The 10,547-nt window shown below is 42.5% G+C and overlaps 1 protein-coding gene across 3 annotated transcripts in view; it reads left to right on the forward strand.

Annotated features, from left to right (window-relative positions):
- Positions 1-10,005, forward strand: part of MCF2 (MCF.2 cell line derived transforming sequence) — a 57,113-nt gene extending 47,108 nt beyond the window's left edge. For all 3 annotated transcript variants that reach the window (XM_054075797.1, XM_054075799.1, XM_054075798.1), the window contains 7 exons: positions 35-113; positions 643-706; positions 1,164-1,270; positions 1,352-1,464; positions 1,741-1,853; positions 3,325-3,425; positions 8,063-10,005. In XM_054075797.1, coding sequence (XP_053931772.1) covers positions 35-113; positions 643-706; positions 1,164-1,270; positions 1,352-1,464; positions 1,741-1,853; positions 3,325-3,425; positions 8,063-8,103 — 618 coding nt within the window. In that variant the 3' untranslated portion in view covers positions 8,104-10,005. The remainder of the gene's footprint in view (positions 1-34; positions 114-642; positions 707-1,163; positions 1,271-1,351; positions 1,465-1,740; positions 1,854-3,324; positions 3,426-8,062) is intronic.
- Positions 10,006-10,547: the final 542 nt, after the last annotated feature.

Below are 10,547 nucleotides of genomic sequence, written 5' to 3' on the forward strand. Positions count from 1 at the left end.
AATTCAAAATTCAGACTGTTTTCCCTCCTTCCAGGCCCAAACAGTAGATCTGAAGATGGCATGGTTGAATGAAATAAGAAAAATTTTGTTCAAGCAGCAGGAGCTTATAAAAGGTATCTTTGACCAATTTTTCTGCAGCATTCACTCTGCAGCAGAACTATTTTTCCAATTTTCATATTGCTAATCTTCAAACAACTGATTCTCACCAAAGAATTCCTTTTTAGAAGAAGCCTAATAGCAAATACTAGAGTGGGGTCTTGCATTAAAGGGAAATAACATAGTTTAGAGCAGTAGAGGCCAGGTGCTTATGTGAAAATGAATTACAGAGGTACATTTTTTTGTCATTACCTTGAGGATTATTTCACATTTGTTATCATAGGCTTAATTCAACATGATATATAGCAGATACCCAGTTATAAGCATATTAGAGTCTTCAGTGGCATGCTTACTATTGGATTTGTGCTAACATACAATCTTAATCATAACTAAGTCTGTGCTTCGAAGTAGACTCTAGGTCTGTTTTTCGCTAAATGGAAAACATTAGCATTGCACAAAAGCTCTAACTTTTAAAATAATGCTTCAAGTGTGACTGTTACTACCAAAAAGAAATGAATTTTAAGCTGATGTTTGACCTCCCTGCAGTGGAGAAGCAACAGCCCGGCTCGTGCACGGACCAGCTCCCACTCTCCTCCCAGCTGAGTGATGGGTGAGTCCTGGGAGCTCACCCAGAGGCTTTCTCTGGTACCCTCCCATTGCTGAGCACCCAGTGCCTTCTGGCCGTATCCTGCCTCTGCTATTTCCCCCACTCCATTTCTGTCCAAGACCTCTTTGTAAATGGCAGAAAGAGTGTACTGTGTTATTCATCCTTTGGTGATAGGAGTCTGGGGACGGGGTTTGTAAGGGCACCCTCAAGTGCTCTCCTTGCAACTCCTCTGCAAATGGAGACAAAGATCCAAAACAGTGCTCAAATTCAGGAAAGGAGATACCTACGTCATTTCCCCTCCTAAAAAATTAAGCCCAGGCACTGAAGTCTTTGACCTTTATAGAAACACATATTAAAAAGTACCATTATTATTTCTGAATCTGTTTTTAAAACCTCGTGGAGTTTGGGTTAATTCATGAAGTAAATCTAAGATTGATTTCTTTTTTCTTAAATCATTCAGAAAACAGCAGAGAGTCTCTGTAAGCTCAGAAGAGAACGACTCGGAGCGCACCAGCCCAGTGATGCTGGACAGTGGGCTCCTGTCCCCCCAGAACAAGTCCCACAGAAGTACGGACCCTTCCCCTTCCCCCGGGGAGCGCTTTGTGGGTGCTGGGGTACCTCAAACTTGAGCTACACGCTGTCTTGCAGGCTGGCCAGGAATGTCACAGTCCCTGGAAATCTGCGAGGGGCTGGAGGAGTGGTCGGGTAACCAGTACCTCTCCAACTGCTCTGACACCGAGGAGGAGGATGGGAACCAGCTGGTTAGTACAGAGATGCCATATTCCCAAAGCTCAGGGTGCTGCCATTTTTTAATCATCTCACTTTGTTTTACATCACTGGATAATGGATGTGTCTTGTCCATGTCTCAGATTTTCTATCTCTCAAATTGGGGAATGAGGAGATGTCTCAGCCACAGTTTCTTAAAACAATTTTAATTAAGGTAGCTGATAGGGCTCTGTCATGTTCCCTGCGGCAGTCAGAAATAACAGCTGCGTGATGAGAAATGTAGCTAAATGAGACAATTTTTTTTCTTACAGTCTCCTGGAAAATATAAAGCCCTTGCAGACTGCAAGAGGAGAGGATCAGAGGACCTGCTGGTGAAAAATGGGGATGAAATTCAGCTTTTGCATGAAGATGGTGAGGGACAGTGGTAGGTATTTTAGGATTGCTTTGCCTTATCTCTCAGAGCCCACAAGGCAGTCCTGTGCAGTCTCGTGTGCCTGCTGATACACTCATGCTTTCTGGTTAAGTTTTAGACCATTCCAGAAAGCTAGAAAATTAATTCCCTCTCCAAGACTAGAGGCGATAATCGCTGGCTTGGCCTGGGAACACATGTCAGGAATTTCCTTGCCATGGGTGTCTGGGTAAGCTGTGTTCTACCAACATCTTCACAGCCCTTGTCATGGTTTTCCTGCTTCAGACGATGCTTCAAGTGAGAGCTGTTTGCCCACTCCAGCTCAGCTGCTGTCTTTGGGCTTATTGATAGCAATATTGAGTAATTGCGAGATGTTTTCCTCCCTCAAACAGCTGTATGAGTGTTAACTGGTGAATGGCTGTGGACCATATTTCTGTTGTATTTAAAGCTGTGGCTCACATGATAACCCTTCACAGCTGATTCTCTTCTTACGCTGGGAGCATTGCCTGGGAAATCACCATACCCAGACTTCTGCCTGTTGAACCATCAGTATCCTTGTCTTGGAGGGTAGTGTGCCCTCTTCTGATTTTTGTGGCAATTTGGCTGATATTTCTGGCTCTTTCCTTTCCAGGCTGAATTCTGACTAGCTCTCACAGCCAGCCTGGGGTCTCAGTAGGAGAAAGTGCAGTGTGTTAGTACCTTTTTTGGGATATGGGAGGGATGATATAAGCAGGGATCTGTATCAGATTTGTGCAGGCAGCAGCCCGTAAAGGCACAGACACAAATGCCCTGTGGAGGATTCCTGGCAGATATCTACAGCACTTCAGTGGAAATTAGAACAGAATAGAACAGTTGTAAGGGACCTACAGTAGTCACGTTGTCCTACTGCATTTTGCAAAATTCAGTATGTTTTGCTGAATGCTCACCACCTCTCATGCTGGTTTTGACCACTGCCAGGCAAAGATTTGTCAAACAAAATTTTTTTTTTCCTTTTTTTAGAGCAGATTTCTCTGCATGAGTGAGATGGAGAAATGTCATATATGGACATGAGTATTTCCAGCTGCCTTCAGCTTGGCTTGGATTTATTTATACTACCCTAACTAAATTCATCCTACCAGTCTAGTTTAGTAGCAGAGGACTGAAAAACGTAATTGCCCTCGGCACTATCATTAGTCAAGGGAGTGATAATGGAACGTCTGGAGAGTGATGCAGGTGTTGGACAAGATAACTCATGCTTTGGAGAGTCCTGTTCCTTTCCATTGACCAGAGACGGACCCAAGGCAACTGTGCTCCCAGTCTGGGTTTTCTAATTAGGTTCCTAAATTTGGGTGGGATTAATACTTTAAATGCACGCCTAGCTCTTGTTAAAATGTTTCCTTGGTTTGAACTAATTGTTGGTTGTACTAGCAATTGTGTAGAGTGTGCCCATAACAAACTGCTCCTGGGTTGGTATGGTTTTTTTTACTAATACTGTTGTTGTTCAAAGGTTGGTGAAAAACCTAAATAGAAGAAAAGAAGGCTGGATTCCTGTGCACAGTCTGCAGATAGTAGTTGGTGACTGCAGATTTCGGAATGCCAAAGTCACAGGTATCATGTAGCACGCCTAGCAGAAATATTTCGTAACTCCAATCAGGTCTTTTAAGCCATTTGCATTACACTTGATGTACTAAATCTGGCTGCATATGCCTCTGCGGGGAAAAAAAAAAAAAAAGAAAGCAGCTACTCCAAAAAGCCTGCAAAAGTAGTACTTTTTTGTTTGTTAACACCTTAGGACATTTCTGTGACTTTAGGCACTAGTAAATTAAAATCAAGCATTTAAAAACGTAGATTTCTTTGCGAGAGCACTGGGTAGAAGATCGGGGAGAAGAGATGGAGTCTGATCAGGGATTCCCATGACTCTTTTGCCTACGCGCTGCTGTAGCTCAAACCTCATGTGAACAGGAGTTACCTAGGGCAAAATCTCCTCCTGCTGCAAAAGACGTCGTGGTCTGACCCCCAACAATCTCAAGGCAATACTTCACTTCTGCAGCCCCACTTCTGCCCTCTTTGCTGCCTGCTGGTTAATTTATCATTAGAATAAAGTTTATAAACAGGTCACCAGGTTTTGGCAGAAGGCTTCTAGTCTCAATATTTTTCATTTTCTAGCCATTAATGTACATAGAAATAGACAGTGCTTCATAACAGATGACACAAGAAAATGCCTTAGGAGCAAACTGTAGCCCTTACCGTGTATGCAGCATCACTGCTCCATGTGTTGCCTCATCACCATGCTTGTCCACTGCAAATGGGAGACCAGGGTTTGTGATGGGAGAAGCTCAGGAAACCCACGTAGATTGAGTCCACTAGTAATAATACACTAGTTATGACCATATGAAATAAATTTTGCAAGTAGAATTTTTTTCAAATACTTCCTTTTTGTCTAAATCTGTTGTTTTGATGGACATGAAGGGAGCCTTCTGAAAGGCTTAAAATTTCAGTCAGCTCTTGATGGTTTTCCAGTATATTTCAGTGAAATACAGGAAGGTAATTTTTTTTATCCTCTTATTGCAGGGCAGCCAGATTTCACAGGTTAGAGGTTTTCTGACTTGGTGTAGTGGGTAGCTTGTAGTGGACTAACAACACAGCTGAGAGGTGTGCTGCCACTCTGGAGCATCGTGTGCTGTTTTCTCAGCAAGGCTGGTTATCATACCTCAACAAGTCCTGGACCACAGCCTGTGTAGGAAGTTCCTCCAGCCATAAATGCATCCTGCAAACACAGCGCTAGCAAACTTGAGCACTGGTTTGCTTTGTCAGTGGTCACATCCCCCAAAGCTTAGAGACCTGCATCTCCAGGCTGCAAAAAACTAAGTAGTTTAGTACAAACTAAGAATTTCACAAGGCAAAAACTGCAGAAAGTTCCTCTTGTAAGTCTCACCCTGCTGCCTAGGTGCTTTGCAGTCTTGTTGCCAGGATCTTGTCGCAGCACTGAGGCTCTATTTTCCCTAAGATTAACTCTGTTCTCTCGCGCTATTGCTGATCGTGTATGCAGTCTTTAGGCATGATTCTAATTTTACATGCACCCCAGGCAATACTGTAGGATGATGTAGGATGTTTTCTTGCTATTTCCTAGAGCTTTTCAGTGACATATCCTTACAGCCATAATGTAGTTACACTCTGAAAACTGGTTTTCAAACACTACCTTTGCATTTAGCAATTCCCTTTCCTCTCTGGACTGGTCATTTTATACTGCAGGTGACTTTGTAGCACTGACTGCTCTGTCGTGGACTGGATTGGGCTCTTTTTTCTGCTTCCTCAGGAGATGGAGCTCTTGCTCCAATATAGCAGAGGGAGAATTAGGCATACTGGAGTTGTAAAGCAAAGTAGGGGCAGGAGGGAACTTCATAACCCCTACATATTATTACTTGCTTGTGCTGAAACACTGCTTTGCTTGTGAGCAGGGTAAACTTGATTAACATGTTCAAGAGTCCCCAAGAGCACGAGCGTGCTGAAGTTGATTCAGAGCTGGGGGAATGACAGTGCTGGCCATTCAGAGGGGTAGTGCCGCTGTTATTGCTCAGCTTCAGGTCACCACAATAAATAAAAATATGTTGCCGATCGTAGAATTTCACAACCAGATTTCACAGAGATTTGTTTTTTCTATTGGGTTCATATTTTTTCAGTGCAAAGCCTTTCGCTAAATAGATGAAATGGTTCCCTTATCTTAACTTTTCTTTCTTAGACTTACACTGTGGCCATAACAGAAACCTCCCACCACAGACGGGATAGCTGATACCTGCACACTTACAAGCTGTTCCTCTCCCATTTTGCTAATTGTTCCAGTGTTGGGCCAGTGCAAATCGTAATGAAGTTATAGGGAACTTTCTGCCCATTTAAACTTGTCAGGTGCGTGTTTGGTTAATGCCCTACTCCAATATCATTGCCAGCTTTGCAAACCTACCATCCTCCTGTACCCAGCCTCTGAGGGAGAGCCTATGTGCTGAGCTGAACTTGCATTATCCCAACAGCTCCACAGATGATTTTTCTTCCTTTCCTCATATCTTGTATAGGTAATTTTCCTCATAGATGAGTGGTTACTACTGGCAATGCCATGGAACTGTTGATAAAGCAAGTATTTTGGTTCATATGTTCTTTTACAAAGTGGATGGCGGGGGGGAAACCTTTTAAACTTCCTGTAAATCCTAACCTGGGTATGGTCCAGGAGGTTTTTTTGTGAGAAGACAGCTGGCTTGGAGACCAGTTTGATAACCAGTTTTCCCTCTGATGTGCCTCTAGCTATAATTTCTGAGATTAGGCCTTGCTGCTTTCTTCTGTATAGATTTATTCTGTCTCCTGTGCAAGTCCATGGTGGATTTTTTTTATGCATATGCCAAAGAAATATTGGAGGTGATAATGCACAGATCTCAAAATGGAAAAGGTTTGGAGAGCACTCTGCTCAGAAGAAGCAATATTCAAAAGATAGCTGCTGCTCAGATTTAGCTGTGTGTTACCAGTTTAAGTGGTTTGATAAAAGTGGTCAGACATTGTCTGGTCAACTGACATGACTTTTATACGCATTAACAGGGAGATGCAGGATTATCTCTTCATTTCCCTTGTGCAGGACGCACATCTTGGGGAAGGTGAGGGCTGCAGCATTAGAATCCCAGCTCCTCTTCCACAGTGGGGCAGGAGGCAAAACATTTCTGCAAGCCCCCTGCTTACTAAGTGCCAAAGATGATGATTTACAGTACTGACAGCAAGCATCTATGCCAGTGAAGGAAAAGGTATCTCACCTCTTGGCTGTATTTCAGCATCCACTTCATGGCAAACAGAGAGTGGAGGCAGCAGAAATGAGGTCCTAGCGGTAACCCAAAGCAGATGTGTGACTTGTTTTCACTTCAGTGACACAGTGCTTGTGTTCAGCAGCACCTCAGCCTCCCCTCTAATTGAGGTTAACTCTGTTCCTGCACATCTTTTCTCTCAGCAGTGGTAAACAGATGCAAGCAGAAGAAAACATATTGTTCACTCCCAAATTTTCACAGAAGAGCAAAATGGGGCCAAACATTTTCAGCTTTTTATCACCTGACCTTTAAAAGCTGGGCAGAGAGAAGGGCAATGTCTAATTTCCACTCGCTGCATGGAGGTTGCTTGAGACTGATTTCTTTTAGAAAGAGCATAGAATAGAGTAGCCTGAATAAAAAAAAGGAATTAAAATAAAAAATGGAAGCAGTGATAAATTCCTTTACTTATGAGATTTAATATAGAAAATGAATATTGCTACAAGTTTCAGGTTCTTTTAAGCAGCAAAACCGTTTTATGGCAGGTTTAACTTAAGCCCAAAGGCAAGAAGCGTTCAAAGCAGCTGTGAATGGATGCTCTATGCCACTAATCTGCTTGGTTTAGGGAGGACACAAGCTCCTGTTCCGCACCTCAGACCCTCTTGTAGTTTGTTTTAACACCCCGCTTGCCAAGTTATCTCTTCTAAGCCTTAAGGGGCTCCCCTGTCTGTGCTTTTCATGCAATAAAGCCAAGCAAAGTTTTCTCCCACTGGTTGTGCCTGAAGGACCGAGCTTGCATGTCCTCTGCTCCTGCTGGCCAGGGCAGTGGGGATCAGTCCTCTTGACTATGCTGAGCTTGAGGCAACCCTTTACGTGGCTCGAATCTGCCCGATAAGAGTATCATACGTGACTGAGCTCTTGCAGGCTGGCTTAAGCATGTTAGCTGAAATGCGCAAGTTTTGTCAAAGTTCTGTTTCAAGTGCTGCTGGTAGTTTTGCAGATGCAGCACAGCTGTTTGCACTATTACTCACGCACTTTAATGATTGCAGCCACAGGCTTTCCTATTTATGCAGGGTCCATTAAAGGTAATGTTGATTATTTTCTTTTAGCTTTTGAAATGTAAAGCAGGGTCTCCTTGTACAAACTGCAATGCCAGCCAGCTTCACAGAACAGCTAGTTTGTAACGCTGTAGAAAACCATTTTGAGCCTGACAAAATAAGGAGCCTAGAGAAGACATCTGCTGGCCACACTGTGATAATCAAGTGATAGGTGATGGAAATGAGTCAAACCCTGTGGTCCTGCCTTAGATAAGGCTCTCACTGAAGCTAGTGGGAGTTCAGCTTTTAGGGAGAACTGCAGGAGTGCTCTTATTTTTTTTTATGTTATACAAATGTTACATGATTACAGGGAACAATGTATTTCTTGGAATAAGATGCTTTAATATTAACATCATTCTTCATTACTTTATAGATGCTGCCCTGTGTAACACGAGAAAGTTTAGTTCCCCTTGAATTAAGGGTGAACTAGTAGCATCCTATTTTCGATGCTCTTTGGAAGCTTTCAACTAAGTGTTACAGAGAAATAGCACAATAGTTGGAGTTGTCCTGTACTATTCATCACATTCACAGACCTCCACAGCTTCATCTGCACTGAACGGGACTGGGGTCCTAAACAGCTTCTCATAGTCATAAAGGAAGCCATTCTCTGCTCTTTCTTTCTTTTCTCCTATGGAAAGTACAGTATTTTCTTAATTTTACCTGCTGTTTTTCCATGACATCCATCACCTTTCATCAGAGAAGTACACTACAGTTTTCCTGACACTTTGTTCAGATGCTTGAAATTTCCTCTACAGGTTGAAGGCTTTACCTTCTTATTAGTTGACAACTGTTGAACTTGATTACGAATAAAGGAGTTGAGTTTTGGTAAACCAAAAAAACCACAAAAACCCAAAAAACAAACAAAGAAGCTCAATCATGTCCTGATTAATTGATTTTATGGATGGATTTTTCTTAAATATCTACTTCAGCTATGTGAATGTAATGTTCTGTAAGAGCATCATCCGGCTGACTCACATGCGAAGATGCAATAATGCTAAAGATCCTCTTTTTGCACTTAGGGTCTGATTCCAGCCCATTGCAGTCAGTCCCATTGATTTCAGTGAGGCTTGGATCAGGTCAAACTGACAACTCAGGGTTGTCACCAATCACTTAGGGTCCCACCGTGTCCCAAGGCTGAAACCTGTATCTAGCAAGTGTTGAAGTTTACATTAAATGTATGTACTTTCGGAACACGTGCCATAAATCAAAGTTAAATGTCCATGTTTGCACTAAGGATGTTCTTGTGATAAGACTGTACTTTTCAGCATCTTTAACAATAATGTATCTATTGAATTTTTGAGGAAAAAAAAAAGAATATTGCACACTCATAATTTAATTTTGTGTTTCTTTGTCTAGTTTTGCTTTTGTAGAACATAGGTACAGGTGGTTTGACTTTTAAGGAGATGTGTGCTAAGAGCATCTGACCGTGGTGAGAGCAGGGTTAATAATGTGCATGCAGTAGTGAATTTGCTCTGTCCTGTCAAAATGAAATGTTTTCTACCATGGACTAAAGGGGGACCTTTATGACCTGACTTTGGTTTGTGAACTGTGGACTCCAGGCACAATACCAAGTTGTTTTAAGTTAAGACATACTGGGGTATTTTTTCTTGGTGACCATTTTTGTAGGGAGGAATTGTTGAACTACTTAATAACTTGGTTGCCTCGGGAGTTCCCTGGCACACTGCCACGTGGTGGTGGGCAGTTGTCCAGTTCGGGTGGCCAGTATTACGGGTAACCCCCATACACCCTCCAAAATGTGACCAGCCAAGGCTGAACCGTGCAACACCGCAAGACCCAGGAAGATCCTGGTGTTCTTCAGCCACTGGCAATCATAGCAGAGAGGTTTTAATTCACTGAAGGTTATTTCTATCTCCTTTAAAACTGGTCACAACGCACTTGCTAGGTGGAAAAGTAGGAGTCTCTTTAAGTTATTGTTGGAGCTGTTTATAGTGGTAACAATTGTGGTAACAGTACAAATCTGGAGGTTCAACTGTAAATATTTGTCTCAAGCATAGCACACATTGCATATTAAATGGTTTTAATATTTTTTTTTGTCTTCCATAGTTTTAAATCGAACCTTTTTTTCTTTTTAATTTATGAGGTTGATAAGTTCTGCAAATCTGAATGTACAGTCTGAGATTTTTAACATTTGAAACTTTGCCCATGACAGTATGTTACCTTAAGTATGCAGTTGAACTAGGCTCTTCATGTATATGTTATTATAATTTCCAGTAGAGAATTTTCTCTTACTGCAAGTTTAAATGAGCTATATTGTACATGTACCTGTAAAAAAAGAATGTGTTAAATCTATATTTAAAGATTAAAAACTTGTTAAATAAATCCATACGAGAATATGCAATTCTGTCCAAAGACATCTCTGCTATAATTCTGGAGAAAAAAAAAAATAATTCTCATAGTGCTGGTTTTATTTAATTTCTTTGGCACAAATATAACCTTCTTACGTGCATTTGATTTTAAAATAAGCAGTGGCAGATGATCCGATTAGCTTCTTGCTGGATGCAGTGGCAATGAAATCGGGAGGGGCACCTTAGCACTCAAGCTGATGTCTGAAAGAGCAGCTCTTGGAATCCTGCCCTGGCTCGGGGTGTCTCCATCGCCAGCCTCCCCTGCATCCAGCACTGAGCAGCACCGCGGGGTTGGGGGCTGCGGGGCTGTGCTTGTGGGTGGGCTCACAGGGGTGGTGTGGGCATCAGGACCTCTGCTTGGCATAACCTTCCCTGGGATGCCGGTTCTCCTTCTCGGTGCCAGAGCTCACCCCAGGCGTGGAGCAGGCACTTCCCAGCAAGGTTTTTCCCACTGGCTCAGACCATACATCAGGATGTGCTGGGCTGCCTGTG

The sequence above is a fragment of the Cuculus canorus genome, chromosome 10 (assembly GCF_017976375.1).
Source record: "Cuculus canorus isolate bCucCan1 chromosome 10, bCucCan1.pri, whole genome shotgun sequence".
Classification (NCBI taxonomy): domain Eukaryota; kingdom Metazoa; phylum Chordata; class Aves; order Cuculiformes; family Cuculidae; genus Cuculus; species Cuculus canorus.